Source organism: Papio anubis, chromosome 16 (genome assembly GCF_008728515.1).
Source record: "Papio anubis isolate 15944 chromosome 16, Panubis1.0, whole genome shotgun sequence".
Taxonomy (NCBI): Eukaryota; Metazoa; Chordata; class Mammalia; order Primates; family Cercopithecidae; genus Papio; species Papio anubis.
Window position 1 is genome coordinate 8,329,017 of NC_044991.1, and position 26,938 is coordinate 8,355,954.

Sequence of the window (26,938 nt, forward strand, 5' to 3'; positions counted from 1 at the left end):
AGCTACTCGGGAGGCTGAGGCAGGAGAATGGCGTAAACCCGGGAGGCAGAGCTTGCAGTGAGCTGAGATCTGGTCACTGTACTCCAGCCTGGGTGACAGAGCGAGACTCCATCTCAAAACAAAATAAAAGAGTAAGAAGGGGCTGGGCGTGGTGGCTCACGCCTATAATCCCAGCACTTTGGGACGCTGAGGTGGGTGGATCACCTGAGGACAGGAGTTTGAGATTAGCCTGACCAACATGGTGAAACTCTGTCTCTATTAAAAATAAAAAAAAATTAGCTGGGCATGGTGGTGCATGCTTGTAATCCCAGCTACTCAGGAGGCTGAGGCAGGAGAATCACTTGAAGCCTGGAGGCGGAGGTTGCAGTGAGCCAAGACGGTGCCATTGGACTCCAGCCTGCAGCCTGGGCAACAAGAGTGAAACTCTGTCTCAAAAAAAAAAAAAAAAAAGTGGGAAAGGACCTCTGCCCCATCTCAGTGAGATGGCCAGTCAGTGCTGAAAAAGGAATCTGGCCTCATCCTTCTGTACTGTTCCTCCTTCGTCCCCCAATCAGTCATCCAGTCCTGTCCATTTTACCTCACAAATACCTCTTACGTCTGCCCACTTCTCTCCTCTCTCCTGCTGCCACCCTATACTGAGCTAGGTCTCTCACCTGGCTTGCCGTGGCCACCTGACTCTGTGCTGTCAAAGTGCTGACCTGCAGCAAGATAAGCTCAGCTGGGGCTTGGGCCAGAGTATAAATCATCTGGAAAATCTTGCTATAAAAAACCTCCACTGAGCTAAACAGTGTGCTCAGTGACAAGGTAGATTTCTCTCCTGAGGCAGACTTCTTATCTCAAGAACTGGTAGCAAATGGTTCAGGGACCCTGGCAGCTGGGCCACTATGGGCCACACTCGGAGTGGCACCAACCCTCCTAGCTCTCTGTCTCCTTTCCTCTCCAATCCCCTGTCCACCAGTGACCAAATAATCTTCCCACCTTGCAAAACTTATCAAGTCACCCAACTTACTTAAAACTCTGTAATAACTCTCCTTTAACCTCAGGATAAGTTTAAACTCCTAGACTGCCCTGATGCTACCTCTCCAACTCATCTCTGACCACTTCCCATCTAACATTCTACTCCTCACTCATGAGAGGCAGTGCTCGTCCACGTGCCATGCTCTCTCCTACCCTAGAGCTTTCACGTCTGCTGTTCCCTCTGGCTAGAACTCATGACTTTTTTGAAATCAACCTTCCGGTTTCAGCTTAGTTGCATTTCTCCAGAAGTCTTCCTTAGTCCCAGAGAGACTGGGTTGGATTCCCTTGGCAATGCTGCTTCAATACCCTGCGGTTATTCTCTTTCATACTGGTTATTGCAACATACTATAATTGTCTGCTTATGTTTTGGTCTCTCTCACACTAAAGAGCTCCTTGAGGGTAAGGATGATGTTTTGTTCACCATAGTACCTCCAAATTTTAGGACAACACTTGGCACCTAAGAATAATGAATGAATGAATGCTCTTAGAAAACATCTCAGAGCAAGCATGGCAAATCCAAGACCCGTGAGCCACTTCTCTCCCCAGTGGTGCGCATGGCAGACTGCTGGTCAGTCATGGCACGTGTTCAGTGCTGAGGCCAGACATAGCCTTTTTAACATAATGATCTAGGTGGCTACTACCAGATAATCAGCAGGAATGAGAAATACACCTTATTTACCATCCCTGGTCTTGTCCAATATCCTCTCTCCTCACCGTCTTATCAGTAAAGAAACCAAGGCATGACTAATCCAAAGGCATTCAGGGAAAACAATGCAGGCGGGTCTGGAACTCTAGGCCCTTGTCCCCCAGCATGATTCTTTTTCTAATATAATCACAAGAATGCACTAGCCCAGTATTTCTTAGATCTTACTGTCTATAGGACTCTTCTGGAAGCCCAGTTAAAATGGAGATTTGGAACAATAGGTCTGGGGTAGGGCCTGAGACTGCATTTTCTACTAGTGTCCAGACAATGCCAAGGCTGCTTGTCAATTGCAAGTCTTTCTTGTGGGATTCTTGTACATGTTGAAGTTTGAGAAGCACCAGTGGGTTTCTTTCTTTTGAAATAGAGTCTCGCTGTGTTGCCCAGGCTGGAGTACAGTTGCATGATCCCAGCTCACTACAACCTCCACCTCCTGAGTTCAAATGATCCTCAGCCTCCTGAGTAGCTGGGACTACAGGCATGTGCCACTATGCCTGGCTAATTTTTGTATTTTTAGTGGAGACAGGGTTTTGCCATGTCGGCCAGGCTGGTCTCAAATTCCTGGCCTCAAGTGATGTGCCCGCCTCGGCCTTCCAAAGTGCTGGGATTACAGGCATGAGACGCTGTGCCTGGCCTGACCAGTGGTGTTTTTTTTTTTTTTTTTTTTTTTTTTTTGAGACGGATTCTCTCTCTGTCGCCCAGGCTGGAATGCAGTGGTGCGATCTCAGCTCACTGCAAGCTCCGCCTCCCAGGTTCATGCCATTCTCCTGCCTCAGCCTCCCGAGTAGCTGGGATTATAGGCACACCTGCCACCACACCCGGCTAATTTTTTGTATTTTTTTTTGGAAGAGACAGAGTTTCACCATGTTAGCCTGGATGGACTCGATCTGCCCCTGACCTTGTGATCTACCCACCTCGGCCTCCCAAAGTGCTGGGATTACAGGCATGAACCACTGCACCTGGCCTGACCAGTGGTTTTCAAATGCTCTGTAGCTGTGAAACTTTTTCTTGAAATGAAATCTTTTGCAGATATGCATCTGGAAAACAGGTGAAAGGGAGCCATAGCGAAGGAAGTGGAGGCAGAGGCCCTGCCTGCCCAGCCTCCTCCTCCTCTCACAGTGCCCTCTCTGACATGTATCTTCACAGGACACTAAGGCTTCTGGGAGCACAGTCTAAAAACCACTACAGTAGAATGAAGAGTGGATATAGAGACAAGATGTTCTTTGGGTTCGAGTTCCTGGTCTTGCATGTATTAGTTTATGTTGCTCTGCACATATTTTGTTAGAAGAGGATTCATCTCTCTAGGACTATCTCAACTGAGGATAAAGATAGTTCTGCTTCAGGATCCACAGGGCTGATACAAAGATTTGTGTAACAAATGTGAATGTACAATATGCACCGTGAGGCAGTATCAGGATGCAAAATCCTTCTGTTTTTCCTTTTAGTATCATTAAAAAGTGAAAACCTAAGCAAAAAACCGAATCACAACAAAACAGACAACCACGACACTAGACGTATGCAGAGGTTGTCCCTTTTCCCAGTGGTCCTGGGACTCTGGGAAGGAGAGAATATGGAATCCAAGTGATGTTTCCCCAAGGCCCCATGCAGTAAGCAGGAAACCATTCCCACCTGCCTACCATCCCCCAGTGAGTAGTCAGACAAGGTGTTGGCCTGGATCATGGCTCTAGAATTCTGTAAGCTTATGGGGAAGTATTAGGCTCAGAAGGTGGATGCGGAGTCTCCCTACCTCCTCCTCCTGCTTTGCTGTAGGCCAGAGTGGACTGGGCAAATCAACGCTGGTCAACACGCTCTTCAAATCCCAAGTGAGCCGCAAAGCCTCCAGCTGGAACCGGGAGGAGAAGATCCCCAAGACAGTGGAGATAAAAGCTATCGGGCATGGTGAGGACCAGGCAGGGACCCCTATGGGCTTTGTTCAGTGAGTGCCTCTGCTGGAAAGGGGAAAGAATGGGGCTTATTGAGGAATAAGACCAATAAAAGGCAGCCTTAAGACAGAACACACTTGAGCACTGCACTCTGAAGCAAACCCCTTAGACTGCTGGTTCAGGGAAGAGAGAGCAGGGAGCTCAAATGGAAGGAGGGGGGATTTGAGGTGGATGATAAAGTACAGGATTTAGACAGGTAGAAAGAGGTAAGGAGAGGGCAGGTGTGGTGGCTCATGCCTGTAATCCCAGCACTTCGGGAGGCCAAAGTGGGAGGATCGCTTGAGTCATGGAGTTCGAGACCATCTTGGTCAACACAGTGAAACCCTGTCTCTCTTTTTGTTTGTTTGTTTGTTTTTGGTTTTGTTTTTTGAGATGAAGTCTCGCTCTGTCGCCCAAGCTGGAGTGCAGTGGCGCGATCTCGGCTCACTGCAAGCTCCACCTCCTGGGTTCACGCCATTCTTCTGCCTCAGCCTCCTGAGCAGCTGGGACTACAGACGCCCGCCACCACACCCGGCTAATTTTTTTTGTATTTTTAGTAGAGATGGGGTTTCACCATGTTAGCCAGGATGGTCTTCATCTCCTGACCTCGTGATCTGCCTACCTTAGCCTCCCAAAGTGCTGGGATAGAGCCACTGTGAGCGGCCTGAAATCCTGTCTCTTAAAAAAAAAAATTAGCTGGGGGCCGCCGGTGGCTCTCAATGCCTGTAATCCCAGCACTTCGGGAGGCCGTAGGGCGGCGGATCACAGCATCAGGGAGATCGAGACCACGTGAAACCCTCGCTCTACTAAAAAATACAAAAATTAGCCGGGCTGGGTTGCCTCTGTAGTCCCAGCTACCGAGGCTGAGGCAGGAGAATGATGGAACCCGAGGCGGAGCTTGCAGTGAGCTGGAGATCCCGCCACTGCACTCCAGCCTGGCGACAGAGCGACTGGCCTCAAAAAAAAAAAAAAAAAAAAATTAGCTGGGTATAATGGTGCATACGTGTAGTCCTAGCTATTGGGGAGGCTGAAGCAAGAGGGTCACTTGAGCTGGGGAGTTCGAGGCTACAGTGAGCAGTGATCGCACCACTGCACTCTAGCCTGGGTGACCGAGTGAGACCCTGTCTCTCAAAAAAAATAAAAGAATGGCCGGGCGCGGTGGCTCACGCCTGTAATCCCAGCACTTTGGGAGGCCGAGGCAGGTGGATCACAAGGTCAGGAGATCGAGACCATGGTGAAACCCCGTCTCTACTAAAAATAGAAAAAATTAGCCGGGCGCAGCGGCGGGCGCCTGTAGTCCCAGCTACTTGGGAGGCTGAGGCAGGAGAATGGCGTGAACCCGGGAGGCGGAGCTTGCAGTGAGCCGAGATTGCGCCACTGCACTCCAGCCTGGGCAACAGAGCAAGACTCCGTCTCAAAAATAAATAAATAAATAAATAAATAAATAAAAGAAGAAGGAAAAAAGAAATGAGTAGAGAGGGGTTTCCAGGTACAGGGAACAGCATGAGCCATGATTATTGAGATGGAGAAGACCCTAAATTTGACTTTTCCAATAACTGATCCTGAAGAAGAGGCCTGGGTCTCCCTAGCTAGTAGGCTGCCAGGTACCCGGGGTCAGCTGTAGGACTGACCTCTCTGGTACATTTTCTTTTCACCCCCAGTGATAGAGGAAGGTGGTGTTAAAATGAAGCTGACCGTCATCGACACCCCGGGCTTTGGAGACCAAATCAACAATGAAAACTGGTATCTGTCTGCCTCTGAGATCTTTGCCCTAAAAACTCTGCTGGGAAGATACTTACTATGGTGCAGATTCATTTACGTTGAGAACCATCTGCACCCTCCATGCTCCGCAGTTCCTGACAGCCCAGGCAGAGGCCAGGGTCCCTGGGGAGCTCCACCCCTGCTAACTAACCATCCAGGAAAGCCATCGATGCGGGGGCTGAGGGGGAATCCAGCAGCAAGTATTCTAGGCCCACCAGGGAATGAGATGGATGTAAGGAGATTGCTACCAGACCATGCCTAAACTGAGCCCTAGGTCTTCTTCTTCTGATGCATCTATCTACTTTCCCCCCCATCAGCTGGGAGCCCATTGAGAAGTACATCAATGAGCAGTACGAGAAATTCCTGAAGGAGGAGGTGAACATCGCCAGGAAGAAGCGCATCCCTGACACTCGTGTCCACTGCTGCCTTTACTTCATCTCCCCCACAGGACACTCGTATGTACCAACCCCGCCCCTATTGCCAGGCCCGGTCTGGTTCGCATCATCTGTGTCCATTCTGGATCGGATGATCCATCCGTTGACTCAGCTAGGGAGGGCCAGATGGGCTGGAATATAGTCATGGCCCGTGACCTTGCGATTCCTCAGACTTTCCGTGAGGAAGTCTGACTTCCTTGCTAGGAGGTTAAAACTGTCCAACATCAGCCACCAGTATCTGCCCACTGGTGTCCCAGCAGCACAGCACAACTGTATCAGCAAAGAGGACTTGGTGTGTGTGAGCAGAGGGCACTTCATTTATTCACCAAATACCTGCTTTGGAAAATAATTAGAGTTGGGGGGAGCAGCAAGAAGGGTGAAATAGGGCAGGGCAGGGCAGGGCTCCCGCATTGGGGCTGGTGTTTGGAGGGTAGGGACCCAGCTGTAGGCATTTGGAAGGTACCAGCCTGGAGTGAGGCATCGTGTGTCCAGAGATGAAGGCCAACCCTTAAAATGAAGTACTGTCTGATAGGCAGAATAAGACACACACAAGCGTGTTGGGAACTCTGATTGTGAGTGACGGGTGGACCCCATGAAGGAAGTGCTGGGAACAGGCAGAGAATGGAGATCCCAGGGGGCAGGCCAGCAACCTTCCTGCAGAGATTGGGGGAGGGGGTCCCATAATGTTACTAAGCCCAGATGCTGGGCCAGAGTTAAGCTCTTCAGAGAATGGCACAAGCAAGTTAGGCCCCAAATTTTGTAGGAACCAGGCAGTGATGGTAGGGGGAGGAGAGAGATGAAACAAGACTCCTGGGAACTCAACAGAAGGCTGGTTTTATCCCTCCCTAGGCTTCGACCCCCCCAGTCAGAATGAACCATCAGACAACCTGACTTAATGAGTCCCCGAGGTTGCAAAATAGAGCCAAGTTGGGGTCTCAGAGCCTGAGGTAGGATGGGGGCATAGACTGTCAAATTGTGGGAAGGGCAGGGCCCCTAGCTTGGCCCTGCAGAACTAACTCTGGGGGCTAGGAGGAGACCTGTCAAGAAGTAGTCTGATAGGCAGAACAAGGCATACATACTAGGCATGGTGGCTGTCGCCTATAATCCCAGCACTTTGGGAAGCCGAGGCAGGAAGACTGCTTGAGCCCAGGAGTTCGAGACCAGCCTGGGCAACATGGCAAGACATTGTCTCTACACAAAATTTAAAAATTAGCCAGACATGGTGGTGTGTACCTGTGGTCCCAGCTCCTCTGGAGGCTGAGGTGGTAAGATTGCTTGAACCCTGGAGGTCAAGGCTACCATAAGCCAATGACTATACCACTGCACTCCAGCCTGGGTGACAAAGCAAGACCCTGTCTCAAAACAAAACAAAACAAAACCACACAGTGTCATTTTTTGTTGTTGTTGTTGTTGTTTGTTTTTTATTTTTAGGACAGACAAAAAAGGAAAAAAGGCACACACGCACAAAGACATATGAGTAGAGACAACAGTCCACAGATGCTCCAAGGAGAAAGAAATCCCTGAGTCAGAAAAGATGTCATGAAGTGGTGGTTTGAGGGGGGCTTACAGAGAGGCAGGATCTGCATGGGGACTGAAGAAGAAAAAGGCAGGTGTTGAGGCTGCTCTGCAGACGGCAGGGCAGTGGGGCTGTGTCGGAGAGGAGAGGTAGCAGCCTCGGGGCCTCAGCCAGATGCCCAGCCCAGTCCTCTTCTCCTGCGGTGTCCTGGAGTGGTGGCGGTTGCTGAGTTGGGGAGGGCGAGGTGGCTCTGACGATCCCACCTTTTCTGTGACCCAGCTTGCGACCTCTGGATCTCGAGTTCATGAAACACCTCAGCAAGGTTGTGAACATCATCCCTGTCATCGCTAAGGCTGACACCATGACCCTGGAGGAGAAGTCTGAATTCAAGCAGAGGGTGAGAAGGCCTCCTGTCTTCTTTTCCTGTTCCCATCCCCTCCTTTCTCTCCACTGGCTTCAGGCCATGTCCTAGCCCTCATCATTCTGCCTTTACCCCCACCCTCAACCCTCCCCCAATTCTCCACCCCAGCCCCTACTTAACCATTCAAAGGGCTGAGGTTGGTGGTATCTGGGGACTATGATGAAGAAAAGATGGCGCAGCTCCAGGCTGCCTTCTTCCCACCTTCCAAACCTGTCTGTGAAGACCACTGAATACATGTATCACTGTGAACATAAGAAATCACTCCTCAAACATTAGCCTACTTGAAGGACTTGACGACTAGACTGATGATTTAGTCATCTGGCCACTAGTCCTCCTCACTGGCATCTTCTTCATTTTTTTTTTTTTTTTTTCTTTTGGAGTCTCTGTTGCTCAGGTTGGAGTGCAGTGGCGCAATCTTGGCTCACTGCAAGCTCTGCCTTCCGGGTTCTCGCCATTCTCCCGCCTCAGCCTCCTGAGTAGCTGGGACTATAGGTGCCTGCCACCACGCCCGGCTAATTTTGTTTTTTTATTTTTAGTAGAGATGGGGTTTCACCGTGTTAGCCAGGATGGTCTTGGCTAGTCTCGATCTCCTGACCTCGTGATCTGCCCGCCTCGGCCTCCCAGAGTGCTGGGATTACAGGCCACTGCGTGAGCCACCACGCCTGGCCATCACTGGCATGTTCTATAAGCTCAGTCCTGTGCTGGATGTACAGAGTTGGGGAGGGGAGATTTGAGAGAAATGAAAAGACAATTGCTGCCTTTAAGAAACTTACAATTGTCTGGGGGCGGTGGCTCACGCCTGTAATCCCAGCACTTTGGGAGGCCAAGGCGGGTGGATCACCTAAGGTCAGGAGTTCGAGACCAGCCTGGCCAACATGGTGAAACCCCATTTCTACTAAAAATAAAAAATTAGCTGGGCGTAGTGGCATATGCCTGTAATCCCAGCTACTCGGGAGGCCTAGGCAGGAGAATCACTGGAACCCGGGAGGTGGAGGCTACAGTGAGCCGAGATCGCACCACTCTGTGCAGAGCAAGACTGTCACAAACAAACAAACAAACAAACAGACAGACAAAACTTACAATCAAATAGAACAATGAAGAGGTCCTGGATGGTTTCCTGGAGAAGGCAAGACTGAAGTCGACCTTGAAAGAGGGCAGTCTCGGAGTAGGGGGAGCCTCACCTTTCTTCCTTCCAATCAGGAATATAACATGCAGGGATCTGAGCACTCCCCAGTGCACTCAGCTGTGCTGCTTGTGTAAATCTCAGTCTCAAGCTGGTTGCGAGGCGCCTGAGACCTGAAGTTGTACCACCTAGCCTCTTCCTCCTCTCAGGCTAGGCTGTAATTGTATAGCTGGGGCTTGCATTTATTCACCATCCTCCTGCTGCTCAGGGTCTCAGAGTTCAGAGATGACTGTGGATTATCCAAGGCTGGGTTCGGCTTTCTGACCTCAGCTCACACACATAGGTGCACACACCCCTCTTTTCCATTATCCTGACACTTGACTACCTTGCTTCTTCTCCTCGCCTCTAGGTTCGCAAGGAGCTTGAAGTAAATGGCATTGAATTCTACCCCCAGAAGGAATTTGATGAGGATTTGGAGGATAAGACGGAGAATGACAAAATCAGGGTGGGTGCCTGGGGCACTGCTGCTCCACAGATGCCCCCTTGGGACCTCTAGGATGTGTATTGTGCACGTCCTCTGTCTTTTCACTTTCTGTACTCCCCCCAACCTTGCCTGACCCATACCAGAAGTGACATGGGGGGAGGAGGAGGACTATGGCCCTGGACTGTGAACCCACAAAAGGGCTCCCTGTACCAAAAAAGCCTTCTATCCCCAGACCACACAAAAGCCTTCTTTCCCCCCACAAGGTCTGACAAAAACAGTATGTGAGGTGATGGGAGGGGCAGCAGGCAGGAAGAGCATTGGGCTGGGGTCCAGGATGATCTATGCTCTGGTCAGACCCTGCCTCAGTTTCTCCTCTATGAAATGCAGGGCTTAGATTGAGTGGCTTATAGGCTATTTTCCCCCTCTAGAATAACTTTAAAAAAATTAAATTGGCTGGACGTGGTGGCTCATGCCTGTAATCCCAGCACTCTGGGAGGCCTAGGTGGGAGAATCACTTGAGCCCAGGAGTTCAAGACCAACCTGGGCTACACGGCAAAACTTATCTCTACAAAAACTGCAAAAATTAGCCGGGTGTGGTGGCGCATGCCTGTAATCCCAGCTACTCGGGAGGCTAAGGCAGGAGAATTGCTTGAACCTAGGAGGCAGAGGTTTCAGTGAGCTGAAATCGTGCCATTGCACTCCAGCCTGGGCAACAAGAGCAAAATTCTGTCTCAAAAAAGAAAGTACAAAGCTCTCTGCAGCTGAAGGACAGCTGATTCCTGAGGTTAACCAGCCAGGCAGTGGTACAATCAGGACTGGACCCAGGACTCTTGAATCTCAGTCAGGTGCTCTTTTCAAGAGACCAAGCCTTGCCCTTGCCATCAGTGGTATCTCTGAATGAGCATCAGAGGTGTGTGGTTCAAGGCTAGAGGACCATATGCCGTCCTGCTCCTGGATGTCCAGGTTGTTGGAGGATGACGGTGCACATGTGTCTGGTTTGTGTTTCTGCCCCATATAGCAGGAGAGCATGCCTTTTGCTGTGGTGGGAAGTGACAAGGAGTACCAAGTGAATGGCAAAAGGGTCCTCGGCCGAAAAACTCCATGGGGGATCATCGAAGGTAATTCACTGCATCTTCTGAAAGAACTGGTTGCTGATCAGTTATCCAGTCACCATTTATTAAGCATCTATAGATCAAGGCACTGTCTCAGGACATATGAAATGAATGCCAGCCAGATTCTGCTCATAAGGAGCTGTATTACAGTCTCATTGAGAAGATGATGCTCACAGGCAGGAGTAACGAGAGACTGATTTAGCACCTGACTGGGTGGCACTGACTTGGTGCATCAAAGGAGTTCAGAACATGGAGAGATTAGTAAGGCCTGGAAAAACTGGAGAAAGGTTTTCATAGAAAGAGGGATGTGATCTGACAAACTGCCGAAGGGTTGTTCAGGTGTTGCCATTTCCATTTTATTATGAATGGATGTGACCTTGGGCGGGTCTTGATGATTCTGAAAGTGGTCAAAGAATCACTTCAATGATTTCATTCAATATAATAACCCTATGAAGGGAGGAGGGTGGGTGCTCCTGTTCTCAGAATATAAGCCACTAAAGCACTGGAAGCTTAGGTTAAAAGCCTTGTCCAAAGTCACATAACTCGTTAGTGGTGAAACTTGATTTCAGACGCAGATTTTGTTTTTTTTTTTTTTTTTGAGAGGGAATCTTGCTCTGTCATTCAGGCTGGATGACAATCCAGCCAGTGAGCTGTCCCAATCTCAGCTCACTGCAACCTCTGCCTTCCAGGTTCAAGTAATTCTTCTGCCTCAGTCTCCCAGGTAGCTGGGACTACAGGTGCAGACCCTAATTTTTGTATTTTTTATTGAGCCCAAAAAATTAGCCCAGCTAATTTTTGTATTTTTCATAGAGACGGAGTTTTGTCATGTTGATCAGGCTGGTCTTGAACTCCTGACCTCAGGTGATCCATCTGCCTTGGCCTCCCAAAATGCTGGGATTACAGGTGTGAGCCACCATGTCTGGCAATTTTATTTTTATTTTTAATAGAGGTGGGGTCTCATTATGTTACCCAGGCTAATCTCGAACTCCTGGGCTCAAGTAATCCTCCCACCTTGGCTCCCCAAAGTGCTGGGATTACAGGCGTGTGCCACAGCACCCAGCCCCTTGTCTTAATCCTCATTCTGTTCCAACAGTGCTTTGCCAGTGATTTGCAAATACTAGGTATTCAATATATGTTGAATTGGATTTGTCATGTAGTGCATGACCTTTTTAAAATGGCTCAATTATTTTCTCTGTGTTACTTCCAATCGGATTATAAGCTTCTGAAGAATGGGAAGTGTGTCTTAGGCCTTGGCCAGTTTCTCAGACTCAGTATTAGTTTTCTCTTCTATAAAATGGTAAAAATTATAGTCCCTCTTGGCTACTATTCCACAGCGTCTAGAAGAGTGTTGTGCCCATTGTAGCTGCTTAATAAATATTTGTTCAATGAATCAAATCCAGTACACCCAAGTAAGCAAACCTCTGGAAGGGTTAGAAAAAATAACCTGTCCCATAGCTTTCTCCTAAATGCCTCCGTGACCCGAACAGACGTTCACCTCCTGGGTGTTGCTGTCTTGATGAACTGACTACCTGTTTTGCTTTGTTTTGTCTTGTTCATAGTGGAAAACCTCAATCACTGTGAGTTTGCCCTGCTTCGAGACTTTGTCATCAGGTAAGATGTCTCCCCTCCAGCTGTGTCCTGATGGCAGGCTGAATTATTTGGGGTCAGGGTCTACATATTCAGATTCATCTCCTGCATCTCCAGGTCTCTCTGACGGAGCTTTCTGCCCCAGTTCCAGCTCCTGTCACAGACTGGAAGGGGCTGTAGAAGAATCCTTAGCTCCTGGGAGTGGGTCCCAGTCATTGGGTCCAGTCACTCGAAGTGATGTGTGTCACCGCCTCCTCTTCCTGCCCCTAATTGCAGCCCTCTTCTTCTTACCTTGTGTCCTCTAGGACCCACCTCCAGGACCTCAAGGAAGTGACACACAACATCCACTATGAGACTTACAGGGCCAAGCGGCTCAATGACAATGGAGGCCTCCCTCCGGTGAGCGTGGTCACAGAGGAAAGCCACGACAGTAACCCATGACGACCACTTCTCTGTGTCATCACACATACCCACTTCACACACACACATCCCAGATACCACCACCAACCACCTTCTTCCTCTCAACTCTGTCCCGCAGGCAGGCCTGTCTGGTATTTGTGGAGCATCTTGTCTACATTTTGTGTGTGTGTGTGTGTGTGTGTGTGTGTGTGTATGAAAGAGAGAGCGAGAGAGCCTGTGTGTGTGCATGCAGGGGTGAGGTATTTTCACTGCCCTCCCTGGAGAGTCCCTTGTAAGTTTGGCTCCTCCATGCCTGTCCATTATCTGTCTCCTTTCCTTGTGTCCCAAAACAAAGCTGTTCTGCCTCACTCAGGAGATCTCGGGGAGGTTTCATTTAAAAGTGTTGGGAGCAGGTGAGCCACAGGCAACTCTTCTCTCAGAACCTGCACACAATCTGGGGCTATAGAGATTCTCCAAGGACAGATGGCAGCGGAACTAGACCTGAGTAGGGGGCAGGGAGTTCAGGACAACCCTCCCTGTAAGTGGGGGGTGGTCTGGAGGTAAGGCAGGGGCTTCCTGGGACAAGAAAGGCCATGAGAAGGCAGAGAAGTAGGCCAGAGCTGGGTTCTTGCAGAAAGCATCAGTGCCTACAAGTGGAGCTCCACCCTTCAGTCTGTGTCATGTTCACTGTCCCAAAGCTACCACCTGTCACCAGAGCCTACTGCTGCTCTCCACTCACCTGGCCTCTGCTGCCGGGTCAGTGCCTGTCTCTGCTTCCCACTCTGTCTTCTTTCTCCCTTTCCCTCCTTCCCTCATACACTGCTTTCTCTCCCTCTCTCCTGCCTGTCTCTGACATCTCTCACTTCCTTTTAGATGAATCTACTTTAGGTTCATTCCTATATTTAGCATTTATGCCCAGTCTGCTTCCAGAAATGACTTTAGGCTGCCTTCACATAAAATCACAAAAGTACAGGACAGTATAAACTGAGATTGCCAGAGAAATCTGGGGCAAAGAAAGGAATAGGAAAGAAAGTTTCTGTAGTCAAGCACTGGAACAGGCCCTGAGCTCATAGGCAGCCAGTGCAAAGAGGGAAACACAGTGAGTTATGCAGTTCCCAGTGTCTAGTTAAAGGAAGCGCACATGCTAGTCACGTGAGACAACCTTTTATGGGGACATCAGATACTAGAACTAATTCTAAAGAAGTATCAGAAACAATATACATTATTTGTCTTTCTTAGTGATTTGGCTTCAAAGACAGAATTTTGACCACACCTCCCTTTTCTCTGTCAGACTTCTCTCCCCTCTAAGCAGGCTTCTCTGTTGCTCCATTTGCCTCATACATACTTGACCTCTCTTTTCAATTCCCCATCACTTTTGTGCTGAAGCTAATTACATTTATGTCTGTCTTTCTCTGCTTTTCCCTAATTCCCTCTCCTCCCGACTCCTACAGACATTCCCAATGATACCCACCCTCATACATTTAGGTTTTTCTTGCCTTTCCCTGAAGCCCTATATTTATTAATGCATATATTTTCCCCGTTTGTTTTACAAGTAAGTTACTCTTTTCCTTTAATCTGTAAGATTCATGAAATTTGGGGCCGGGGAAACAATTTAGCCTTAGGAACGGGAAAACACCAAGTGAAACTGTTTACAATAACCTCATACAACCTCCTGTCCCATTTCCTGGTTCAGCCTAGGTGTTTCACTGGTCCTCTACGAATCCCAGCACTTATAATCCCAGTCTTTTATCACTCAGGTGCTAGGAAAAAACATAGACTCAAGACCCAAGATTCAGTGGACCAGGAGAAAGGTGGGGGGTGGTCAGGTCACTGGTGACCCCAAACCTATGGTCTCGATCTTTCCTGGAGGCTGCCAACCCAGCCCTCATCCTCCCTTGCTCACAAAGTTACAGGGTAGGCACCTGTCAGGATAGAACAGCAGCAGTGCTACAGCCCAGAGGTTACTACACTTCAACAGAACAGGGATCCTTGGCTGCTATAGAAGCAGTCCTGTTTGGAGACCTTGGACCAGCAGGGGAAGATCTATGGGCATGGGAGGTGGGCGTTGGAGAGGCTGAGTAGGAATGGTGCCTGGCACCCCTGAACCATAATCTCAGCCTCCCTGGAGAAGCTATTTTATATGTCTTCTGCCAGCTGCTGGTCTCCACACCCTCAACCGTTCTCAACCCCCCTGCAGGGAGAAGGCCTCCTGGGCACTGTCCTTCCACCTGTGCCAGCCACCCCCTGCCCCACTGCTGAATGAAGTCCATTTCAAGCGCTGCTTCTCCCTCCATTCCTCTCAGCTGTTATTGCTTCAGGGCCAGGCCCTTTTTAGTGCTGTGCTCGTCCAGCTCACCACCACAGCCCCTCTCAGCCCTCAGTAGGTGGGAGGGGCCAGCTGCCTCTTTAGGACAGTTGCATCTTCCATTTATCCAAACCACTCCTCTCCTCCCAGTGGAGTGGGGTTCTGCCAGCACTGCCCTACCACATCATCTGTGTCAGCCGGTCCCAGCCCATCTGCAAGGCGAAAGAACTCATTAAGAGTTTCTTCTGCCCTTGTAAGCCCATCCCAGCTACTTGTAACCATCTCTAAGGGCAATGGCATTGCTCCCTACCCATTCATCTGCATGAGCTACTCTTGGCTTCCTTAAAAAGTCAAGAAAGCAATTTTTCTGCTTACTAGATTCATTGAGATCAATTGTGTGGGCCCCAACGTGGGACAAGGGTGTCTCCTTCATCACTTAAAAGTATTCATGAGGGTGGGTCACTACAGATGTTGGGGAGCAAGGGCTAGGATCACTTTTTAAAAAATCACCACTTGTGGCTGGCCCAGAGTGCGGCTGTACATCCTCCTCACCGCATAACGCAGCTACTAAGGAAGAGTGGTTTTCCTAAGAAGACATTGCTGGAGTTGACGTTCTTCTGTCCAAACAAACAAAAACTAAATACACAAACCCCCAGAAACCCACAATACGTACATGCTAAGGAAAAACTAACACCCTTCTGTCCACTCAGCAATAAGAAGGATCTCTTCCCACCTACCCTACCTACTTCTACCCCCAACCCCCTTCCCCATTAATGTGAGTAATGAATTAGCCTGGCCACAGGTGGTCACTGTAGGCTAATGGAAAATACCCAAGGGAGGGCAAAGCCCCCCATCAGATGCATGAATGTTTGCGAATGTTGACTGCCACTGCCCCACACACTGTGTCTTTATAGAATTCCCCTTTGCCCACCCCCTCCCTGTCTCCACCTGGACACAACTTGCTCAAAGGCTGGTGACTTGTGGGCCATTCATCTACAACCAAGTCCTGATGGAGCAAGAGGCCCATACCTAGGGGATGCAAGAACGACCCATTTCTAAAATGTTACCAGTCCCAGCCAATCTTATGGTGACATTACAGTTAAATTTCCCAATTGAAAACAAGCAAACAGACACTCAAACTGGTCCTGTAATTGTTGCTAGACTTTATGTGTTGTACAACTAAACATTGCTGTTTGAACAGTAACTGCTTGGCCTGTCTTATTTGTGCTCCTTGACCAAATCAGCCGTTATGTCATCTCACCCATGTGTGGAGGGTGAGACTCTCTTGGTAAGAAATAGCTACAGATATTAGAGATGAAAACACCTTGTGAGGTCAGTTCATGTTCAGTTCATGTTCAGTTGGCGTGAGGTCGGGCCTCAGTCATTATTTTCTAGTGTTTTATATCCAAAGTGAGTAATGGATGGGAGGTTGAGGTGCAGTGAGGTGGGAGGATGGCTTGAGCATGGGAGGTTGGAGGTGCAGTGAGCTGAGATCATACCACTGTGCCCCAGCCTGGGCAACAGAGCAAGACCCTGTCTCAAAAACAACAACAACAACAACAACAACAACAACAACAACAACAAAATGAGTGAGTGATGGAACTATCGCACCTGACCTTGAAGGATGCTGTGCAAAACACAGCCTGTCTCCGGTGAAAATGATGCTTATTTCCATTCAGTTAACTTTCTGGCTTTCCCCTCCTTTTTCCTGAATGTGTAAGGACCAAGTCTATGAAAGGAGTGGACCTGGCTGGGCGTGGTGGCTCATGCCTGTAATCCCAGAACTTTGGGAGGCCAAGGCAGGAGGATCACTTGAGCCTAGGAGTTCAAGACCAGCCTGGGCAATACAACGAGACCCTGTCTCAAAAATAAATACATAAAAAATAAATAAAAGGAGTGGACCCATCTTACCTAGATACCTGCTTATTTTACAGTGAATAAGGATTAAAACTTAAGCACTAGCTTGTATCTTTCTTGAACTTAAACCAACCCTTCCTCTCCTTAAGGTGCACACTCTTTATGGTAGCCAGCAAATAACACAATATTTCCTTATATATTATTTCTCTGAACGTGACAACTGTAGGCAGTTATGTTTGAGGCCTCAACATTCTGTAGGCTGAGTGCAAGGTACAGATGAATGGTGGGAAGTGGTTTGGAGGGGTCAGAGTTGGAGGAAGACGAGGCAGGAGGCTCTTGGAGTGATTGAAGTAAAATGATAAGGGCAGGAAGTAGAGTAGCATCATGACAGTGAGATGGAGAGAAATGAAATGTGAGTTACAAAGCAGTTTGATGAACATAAAATGTCACAGCTGAAAGAAACCTGAGAGCTCTTCTATTCAATGCCTTCATACAGATACATGGAAACTGAAGTCCCGAGAACATAATAATCTTTGCCCAAGGTTGCTCTAGTAAGTCTTGTATTTTGAAGTAAATTTTCTGAAATCAAGGTACATTTACAATTGATGGGATGTCAGTTTATTTGGCAACATTTTTTTTTCCTCGGTACATGAAAAATTGTTGCATCGTATACTTAATAGCATCTTAAATTCCATGAAATACAGTAAAGAAGAGGTTTACATCTCTTTGAAGATCTTTTTAATCTCTTTGAAGATCTCTGATACTATTTGTGAAGTTTGTTTTTATTATTTGAAATAGGGTCTTGCTCTGCCGCCCAGGCTGGAGTGTGGTGGTGTGATCACCGCTCACTGCCATCCCCAGCTTCCATCTCCCTGGCTCAAGCGATCCTCCTGCCGCAGCCTCCTGAGTAGCTGGGACTACAGGTGTAAGCCACCACACCTGGCTAATTAAAAAAAAAAAAATTTGGTAGAGACAAGGCTCACTATGTTGCACAGGCTAGCTTTGAACCCCTGAGCTCAAGCGACCCTCCCGCCTGGGCCTCCCAAAGTGCTGGGATTACAGGCGTAAGCCACTGCGCCCGGCCTGTATTTGTGAAGCTTAAAGGAAATAAGAACATGTACAACATTTTAGTCCTCAAAGCAATTCCGGTATAACGTGTCCCACCCCATTCCCACCATCACCCTGGAGGAAGCAGGGCAGGCATGAAAGATAACCCAGAGACAAAGGCGCTTTCGATCCTGGAACTGGCAGGGACTCAATCCTGGAACTGGCAGGGACTCGATCCTGAAACTGGCAGGGACTCGCTCAAGGGCTTCTGGGCCTCCGCTGGTGGAAGAAAGTTCTGCGGGCCTAGGGAGGCGAGGAGTTGTTCTGGACCCTTTCTCTGAAAGGCAGCGGTTTCCTGGCCGGGCGAGGAGGGCACAGGGAAATCCTGGCTGGGGTTCTCGTGACGGCTGCCTTTAATTTTCATTCCTAACAGGACCAACCCAAGTCCATACCTAAAGGCAGGGGGCTAATGGGGCAGGTGAGGTCGGGTGGCCACTCACCTATCACTCACCCCTTCTTGCTCTGGGGGGCGGAGCCAATTCTCAGGACTCGCCCCTTTATCCCCTTTCTCGGCGGGGGCCTCCACCCTGACCCCGCCCCCACCCTGCCTCGCCACGTGACCCGCTCTCGCTCCTCCTCCTCCTTACGTCATAATCTGCGCGCTCCCCCTCAGAGCCACGCCACACGACTTGGCGCAGGTCCCGTCCCTTTCCATCTGCGGGGCGGCAGGAGGAGGCCCGAAGCAAGATGGCGGTGAATCAGAGCCACACCGAGAACCGCCGCGGGGTCCTCATCCCTAACGGTGAAAGGTGCCTTAGGGGAATCACGGCGTGCTGTCGGAGGAGAGGAGATGAAGGGGATAGACATCGCAGCTCGCAAGATCTCAGCGAGTCAGGGACTTTGCCGCCTTTTTTGGGCGCGGCGCTCTTAGCTCCGCCCCCGACCGTTGGGAGCGGGCGCCCACTCACTAGGGTTGCGGCTTGTGGAGGTGGCGGAGGCCGGGACGCGTGGCCTCGCGCGTTTGAGGGGCGGGGGTGGGAAGGTGCCTCTTCATGGCGCAGGGCCGAGACGCGTGCCTCCTCAGGGCGGGGAGGGGATGCGAGCCGCGTGTCTCCTTTTAAGAAAGGCAGGAGCTGACTGGCGGTGGTGAGTAGCCGGGGGCCCTCGGTGGCAGCGCGGCTGCCCTTGGGTGCCTGTGACTTTGTTGGATGAGGACAGGTACTGGGCGTATATCTCCCCCTACTCCCAGGAACAAAGTGTCGCCCTTTGGTAAGAGGGATGAGGAGGTGGAGTGTGGATTATTCTGGAAAGATCTCGAACTGTTGTGGGGCTTCTCCTTGGCTCTCGGAACTTTCCAAAGCCCTGTTTCCTCCTTGCTCCAACCAGGGAGATGTCTGCTTTTAAAAACAGAAGATTGAAAAGATTGAGGCCAGGTGCAGTGGCTCATGCCTCTAATCCCAACACTTTGGAAAGCTGAAGTGGCCCAGGAGTTTGAGACAAGCCTGGGCAACACAGTGAGACCCCATCTCTACAAAAAGTAGAAAATTAGCGGGGCATGGTGGTGTGCACCCATAATCCCAGCTGCTTGGGACGCTGTGGTAGGAGGATCGCTTGAACCCAGGAGTTCGGGCTGCAGTGAGCCCAGATTGTACCACTGCACTCTAGCCTGGGTGACAGAGCCAGATCCGGTCTTAAAATAAAAGATGGGACTGAACAGATGCCTGGGCAGAATGAAGCACTCTTGGTCGCGGGAAGCTGTGGGACTTACACCAGTTGCTTTGCTCCTTGCGGTGCCTGCTGCTGGCCCCTGAGCTCTCTGCTGGAGCAGACTCAGCCAGAGGGGTGCCCATCTCCACCTTCAAGGCAGACTTGTTCACTAAGGGCTGACTCCACTGCACTCCCTTCTTTACCCCACACGCCCTCTTTCCCGTTTCCCACACTCAAACTCAGTCTCCCCCGCTGTGCAATTCTAAATTACGCTCCTTTCTGGGCTCTGACTTGCCCTCAATTTCCTTTTCTTCCACCTAGCGTTGAAACTCAAGCTGAATGATGTGCTTGGGACCAGCATACCAAGGTCGGTTTGAATGTAGTCAGGAAGATTGAGGTAGACATTACCAAATGTTGATACCCAAATCTTTTCTTCTGTCTTTCCTTCCTCCAGAAAGTTTTCTTGACAGATTTATATGGGCCTTAGAGGTTGTATGTCCTCACGTGCTTCCTAGGCACCTCTGCTGCTTTGTTACATTTTGTGGTAGATGATTGCTCACCACTCTGACAGTGGTGTCCCCGTGCGCACTTACTGGGAGCCATTTGAGCATTTGTCATTCCAAGGTGTGAAGCCATTTCTTTTTTTTTTTTTAAAGATATTTTTATTTCTCCAAATTTGTTATTTATTAGGAGTGACTGAAATAAAAAATATAATTGGGTCCCATCATCATCATCATCGAAATGGCTTTAAGAGAAAACTGGTCAGATGAATATTATTGCTTCCCATTTCCAACCAATAAATAGTTGCCACTGATAAATTGACAGCGAGGAGTCTGTCAAGAATGCTCAAGATAGCTGGGTGCGGTGGCTCACGCCTGTAATCCCAGCACTTTGGGAGGCCGAGGTGGGTGGATCTGGCGATCAGGAGTTCAGGACCAGCCTGACCAGCCAGGTGAAACCCGTCTCTACTAAAATGAAAAGCCAGGAATGGTGGCAGGTGCCTGTAGTCACAGCTACTCAGGAGGCTGAGGCAGGAGAGTTGCTTGACCCAAAAAGGTGGAGATTGCAGTGAGCCGAGATTGTGCCACTGCATTCCACCCTGGGCAATAGAGGGAGACTCCATCTCAAAAAAAAAAAAAAAAAAAAGAATGCTGAAGATATGTTATATAATACAACATGCCTGTTCACAGAGGGAAAAATCCTAGGAAATAACTTACATGTACTTCTTGGTTTCATCATACAAGAGAAGCACAAAAGTACCACCCATGCCTCTGAGAACATTGGACCATGCACCCTTGAAGAAAGCTTTTGCCTCCTTCATCATGAGTAATCTTTCTCCAGCAGTCAAGTGTGCTTGTGTACATGATATCAGTTCCTTTGCATCCTGACTGCATCATCATGCAGCGGCGAACGGTGTTAAATGGATAGGAAGTCAACCTAGCAACGGCAGTGACAGTCTGTGCATCATCCAGCTGATGACGATGTGAGTGTCCTTGGGATCTGGAAGCTTTCCCTTTGCAGTGTCATAGATACTGAAGTAGGCAGCAGGCAGCTCGATAGATAATACCCTGCACAGACGTGTTAAAGCCTTGGTACAGTCTCTTAATCTCATCAGATTTGTAGATCTTAACCAGGCGGTCACCGAAGACTTGGAATTCCCTTTCAGCTCTAGCTTTGCCCACATCAGCTGCTAGACGAGTATGGGCAAAATCAAGAGGGTACACAAAACACAAGGACATGGCCCCAGTGGTACCGCCTGATGCCAGATTCCCTGCAAAGTAGCACCAAAACTGGGACCTCTTGTCCATACCACCCAGGAAGAGCCTCTTGTATTTATCTTTGAAGGCGAAGTTAAGAGCCTGGGTGGGGGAAGTTTCTGATGACATTCACCAGGTTACTGCACCAAAAGGACAGGACTCCCTGCTCCTTGGGAATATAGACCATGCAGTCTATAATGCCCTTGTATTGCTCATCTGCAGTGATCTGCTTGCTGGCATGCTGCACCTGTAGCAGCAGCTTGACCCACTCGATGGGTGTTACTGCCGTCTTGGAGATGGCTGTGGCCCCTCCACCTGCCAGGGAGTCCTTGGCGAAGGACACAGCGGCATCCATCATATTGAAAAGAGGAGGCAGGCTGCTGTGGGATGGGACTGGTATGGGAACCAGCTTTGACTCTGGGACTGCCTGTGAAGCCATTTCTAATTTAGTGTTTGGGTGTCTTCTCGCTTCGGCTGTGGGTGTCTCTCTACTTTGCTGCTTGTGTGTTGGAGGAAGGGAAGGAAGCATGTTTTAAAAAACAAAACACAGAAACGCTGATTTTTGTGGTCCTTTGAATTACGGTCATGGGATCCATTTTGTGCTCCTGAATACTTAATAGCATTTATTGAATACTTAAATATTTCAAGTACTGTTCTTAGTTCCAAGAGCTTTATACTGTAGTTAAAACCACTCTATCGGCCAGGCATGGTGGCTCACGCCTGTAATCCCGCACTTTGGGAGGCCATGGCCAGTGGATACATGAGACCAGGAGTTCAAGACCAGCCTGGCCGACATGGTGAAACCCCCACCTCTAGTAAAAATATGAAAAATTAGCTGGGCATGGTGGTGCACGTCTGTAATCCCGGTGACTCAGGAGGCTGAGGCATGAGAATTGCTTGAGCCTGGGAGGCAGAGGGGAGGTTATAGTGAGCTGAGATCGTGACACTACACTCCAGCCTGGGTAACAGGGTGAGCTCAAAGTATAATAAAACAAAAAAAACTCAGTCTATCTACAGTGAAGATCAGTACTGTTTCCCTCATTTCACAGGTGGGAAAACAAAAAGAAGTTATTTGCTTAAAGTGCGTGTGGGAGAGCTTGAATTTAGATTTGAACTTAGGTACTGTGCATTAACTCCTCTACTCCAGCTGTCCCTCAAAAAAGAAAAGGATTCTTTCTCTGTGTTCTTCTCACCAAAGAAGGACCTATTAGTACCCTAGCTTCCTGGATAGAAACTAAAGAACCAGAGATAGTGGTGCACATCTGTAGTCCCACCTATTCGAGAGGCTGAGGTGGGAGGATTACTTGAGGCCAGGAGTTCAAGACCACACTGAGCAAGATACTGGGACCTCATCTCACAAAATAAAATTTAAAAAAAGAAAGAAAAATGAAACTATAGCCAGGCATGGTGGCACATGCCTGTAATCCCAGCTACTTGGGAGGCTGAGGCAGGGGAATCGCTTGAACCCAAGGAGTCAGAGGTTGCAGTGAGACGAGATCACACCATTGCACTCCAGCCTGGGCAACAAGAGCGAAACTCCATCCAAAAAAAAAAAAAAAAAAAAGTACCAGCTTATGAGGTAATTAGATTGGTTCTCTCCAGAGGTAACCTGCCAAGAAGAGATGCTATAGATGTTACTCTTATACTGTAAAACCTTGTGAAATCAGATTACTTTAAAATGATGTATTACAAAGTTATGGAAAAAAGCAGTTGTGACTATGGAAGCCCAAGGCTTATATCCCAGCTCTGTCTTACACTAAATGTGGGTACAGTGTTTCCACTCTTTGTAAAATGGGAGCTAATATCCTCCAACCTGTGTGCCTGACATGGTGGTTAAAAGGATTAAGCAAAACAATAGTTTGTAATTTATTCTGTCAGAGCAAACTGCTGGTAAATAAAAGGGAGTAAGTTGATTAAAAATAAATTTTTTTAAAAAATAAGAAAAATCCTAATAAAACAAGTTTGTACTTTATAATTGTATACAAATAAAAGATGTTATTAAAAAAAGAAACTTAAAAAAAACGAGTGGGAGAAGATTGATTCTATGAGGAGTCTTCAAAACGATCATGGAAAATATGAGTTACAAAGAAACTATGCATGGATTCCAGATTATTTTTCCACCAAAATTAACTCATACTAACTTGTTATAATATAACTGAACAGGATTTAGTTTGAGGCACTAAGAAAAATAAGACATCAATTTGGAAAAGGGCTATCAGAGCAACATGAACACTGCTAAAATTGAAGGAAGAACAAACATCAAATTTATGGTAAAACTTGGGTGGAAGAATGGTGAAACCATTGATGCTTTAGGAAAAGTTTATGGGGAAATGGCCCAAATACATCAGCAGTTTACAAATGGATAATGTAGTAAGAAGGGACAAGAGGCCAGGTGCAATGGCTCGCGCCTATAATCCCAGCACTTTGGGAGGCTGAGGCAGGTGGATCACTTAGGGTCAGGAGTTTGAGACCAGCTGACCAACACGGTGAAACCTTGTCTCGACTAAGAATACGTAAAATTAGCCAGGCGTGGTGCACATGCCTGTAATCCCAGCTACTTGGGAGACTGAGGCAGGAGAATTGTGGGAACCCGGGAGGTGGAGGTTGCAGTGAGCTGAGATCACATGACTGCACTCCAGCCTGGGCAACATAGCAAGACTCCATATCAAAATAAGTAAATAAATAAAATTAAAAAAGAAGGGACAAGGGGTGGGTGCAGTGGCTGATGCCTGTAATTCCAGAACTTTGGGAGGCTGAGGTGGGTGGATCACTTGAACCCAGGAGTATTTAAGACCAGCTTGGGCAACATGGTAAAACCCTATCTCTACTAAAAACACAAAAAAATAGTTCGATGTGGTGGCATGTGCCTATAGTCCTAGCTAGTTGGGAGGCTGAGGTGGGAGAATCACTTGAACCTGGGAGGTGGAGGTTGCAGTGAGCTGAGATTGTGCCACTGCACTCCAGTCTTGGTTGACAGAGTGAGACCCTGTCTCAGAAAAGAGAAGGGACAAGATTATGTTAAATACAAAGCCTGGGTGGGGCACAGTGGCTCACAGTTATAATCCCAGCACTTTGGGAAGCCAAAGTGGGTGTATTGCCTGAGGTCAGGAGTTCCAGACCAGCTTGGCCAACATGGGGTAACCCCATCTCTACTGAAAATATAAAAAATTAGCTGGGTGTGGTGGTGGCACCTGTAATCCCAGCTACTCGGGAGGCCGAAGCAGGAGAATCGCTTGAACCTGAGAGGCAGAGGTTGCAGTGAGCCGAGATCACGCATTCCAGCCTGGGCAACAAGAGCAAAACTCCATCTCAAAAAATAAATAGGCTGGGTGTGGTGGCTTATGCCTGTAATCTCAGCATTTTGGAGGCCAAGGCGGGCAGATCACAAAGTCAGGAGTTTGAGACCAGTCTGACCAACATGATGAAACCTCGTCTCTATGAAAAATAAAAAAATTAGCCAGGCGTGGTGGTATGTGCCTGTAATCCTGGCTACTCAGGAGGCTGAGGCAGGATAATCGCTTGAACCCAGGAGGCGGAGGTTGTGGTGAGCCAAGATCGCACCACTACATTTCAGCCTGGGCAACAGAGTAAGACTCTATCTCAGATAAATAAATAAATAGGCCGGGCATGGTGGCTCACACCTGTAATCCCAGCACTTTGGGAGGTCTAGGCAGGTGGATCACCTGAGGTCAGGAGTTCGCGACCAGACTGGCCAACATGATGAAACCCCGTCTCTACTAAAAATACAAAAATTAGTTGGGCATGGTGGTGGGTGCCTGTAATCCCAGCTACTCAGGAGGCTGAGGCAGGAGAATTGCTTGAACTCAGGAGGCAGAGGTTGCAGTGAGTGGAGATCTCGCCACTGCATTCCAGCCTGGGTGACACTCCTGAGTGAGACTCCGTCTCAAAAAAATAAAATAAATAAATAAATAGATGAAGCCTGTAGTGGCAGACCATCCACATTAATTTGTGAGAAAAAAATTCATCTTGTTCGTGCCCTGAATGAAGAGAATCATTATTAACAGCAGAAACAATAGCCAATACTGTACAGATATCATTTGCTTCAGTTTACAGAATTAAAGTTGAGCAAACATTCCATTCAATGGGGGCCAAAACTATAGTGCCCAGATCAGCTGCAGGCAAGAGCAGAACTTTCAGTGGAAATTTTAAATATGTGGGATCAAGATCCTGAAGCATTTCTTCAAATAATTGTAACTGGAAATGAAACATGGCTTTACCAGTATGATCCTGAAGATAAAGCACTGTCAAAACAATGGCTACAAAGATGTGGAAGTGGTCCACTCAAAGCAAAAGTGGACAGACAGGTCAAGAGCAAAAGTCACGGCAACAGTTTTTTGAGATGCTCAAGGCATTTTCCTTATTGACATTCTGGAGGGCCAAAGAACGGTAACATCTACTTTGTTTTAAGAAAATTAGCCACAGCTTTAGCAAAAAAACACCCAGGAAAGCTTTACTAGAGAGTCCTTCTCCACCATAACAATGCTCCTATTCACTGTTCTCATGAAACAAGGGCAATTTTGCAAGGGTTTTGATGGGAAATCATTAGGCATTCACGGATCATTAGGTTCCTTCTGACTTACTTTGTTTCCTAATCTTTTTTTTTTTTTGAGACGGAGTCTTGCACTGTTGCCTGGGCTAGAGTGCCGTGGCATAATCTCAGCTCACTGCAATCTCTGCTTTCCAGGTTCAAGCGATTCTCCTGCCTCAGTCTCCCTAGTAGCTGGGATTACAGGTATCTGGCACCGCACCCAGCTAATTCTTTGCATTTTTAGTAGAAACGGGGTTTCACCGTGTTGGCCAGGCTGGTCTCGAACTCCTGACCTTGTGATTCGCCTGCTCGGCCTCCCAAAGTGCTGGGATTACAGGCATGAGCCACTGCGCCTGGCCGGCTTTGTTTCCTAATCTTAAAAATCTTTATTGGGCACCTATTTTTCTTCTGTTAAAAATGTAAAAAAGACTGCCTTGGCATGATTACATTCCCAGGACACTCAGTTCTTTAGGGGTGGACTAAATGGCTTGTGTCATAGCTTACTAAAGTGTCTTGAACTTGTTGGAACTTATGTTGAGAAATAAGGTTTATGTTTTTTGTTTTTATCTTTTAATTCCATGAACTGTCGAAGTTCTCATTATATTTTGACTCCTCTTGCCTATTCACAATACACAGTTAAGAAATTCATCCCAGCTCGCTGTGTTTTGTAGAGACTTTTTTCTGACCCCACCTGAGAAGTCATGAACATATGGGCCAGACTCTACTGTAAAATGGGAATCATTGAGTTGTTTTATTTTATGCATTGTTAAAAACGTGTGCTGATAACCTGTCATTATAGAAAAATCAGAAAAACGTCTGTTATCCCAAATTTTTACCAGTAATGTTTACATTTTGGTATATGTCCTTCTGTACTTTTCCACATGGAAATAAAGTTTTTTTCTCCAACTGCTTTATAACTTGTTTTCCTTATTTACCAGTGTATTGGGAATGTTTTCTAGTGTATCTACACCATTATTTTCAATGGCTGGTATTCCAATGTGCATAAATCTTTACTCAACCCCTAATCTGGAATAGTCTGGGTTTTTGTTTTGTTTTTTGTTTGTTTGTGGTTTTTTGGTCATTACTATAAACATTCCTGCCGTGAACATTTTTGAAAACATAATTTTGCCTACCTGTCAAAATGTTTCTTTGGAATTTATTCCTGAAAGGGGAATTGTGAGATGAGAGGATATAGACTTTTAAAAATAGATTAAATATATATATATTGAAAATATAAAAA

At 47.9% G+C, this 26,938-nt stretch overlaps 2 protein-coding genes across 6 annotated transcripts in view; both read left to right on the forward strand.

The window, feature by feature from the left end:
• The first annotated feature begins 2,654 nt into the window (after positions 1–2,654).
• SEPTIN3 (neuronal-specific septin-3) lies at positions 2,655–15,985 on the forward strand. Of its 2 annotated transcripts, none has more exons than XM_031656235.1 (9): positions 2,655–3,616; positions 5,301–5,382; positions 5,718–5,855; positions 7,630–7,747; positions 9,304–9,399; positions 10,400–10,496; positions 12,050–12,101; positions 12,383–12,476; positions 14,674–15,985. In XM_031656235.1, exons 1-9 carry the CDS (start codon positions 3,448–3,450, stop codon positions 14,737–14,739), a joined length of 912 nt encoding a protein of 303 aa, XP_031512095.1. In that variant the 5' UTR covers positions 2,655–3,447; the 3' UTR covers positions 14,740–15,985. The 2 variants fall into 2 exon arrangements, with proteins under 2 accessions (XP_031512095.1, XP_031512094.1); XM_031656234.1 differs by having other exon boundaries at positions 2,660–3,616; positions 10,397–10,496.
• A 2,353-nt stretch (positions 15,986–18,338) lies between these two features.
• The window catches only part of WBP2NL (WBP2 N-terminal like), a 39,527-nt gene continuing 30,927 nt past the window's right edge, over positions 18,339–26,938 (forward strand). For 3 of the 4 annotated variants that reach the window (XM_031656236.1, XM_021921618.2, XM_031656239.1), the window contains exon 1: positions 18,339–18,494. In XM_031656236.1, coding sequence (XP_031512096.1) covers positions 18,433–18,494 — 62 coding nt within the window. In that variant the 5' untranslated portion in view covers positions 18,339–18,432. Of the gene's footprint in view, positions 18,495–20,615; positions 20,876–26,938 lie in introns of those variants that run through there. The other variant, XM_031656238.1, reaches the window with a different exon arrangement.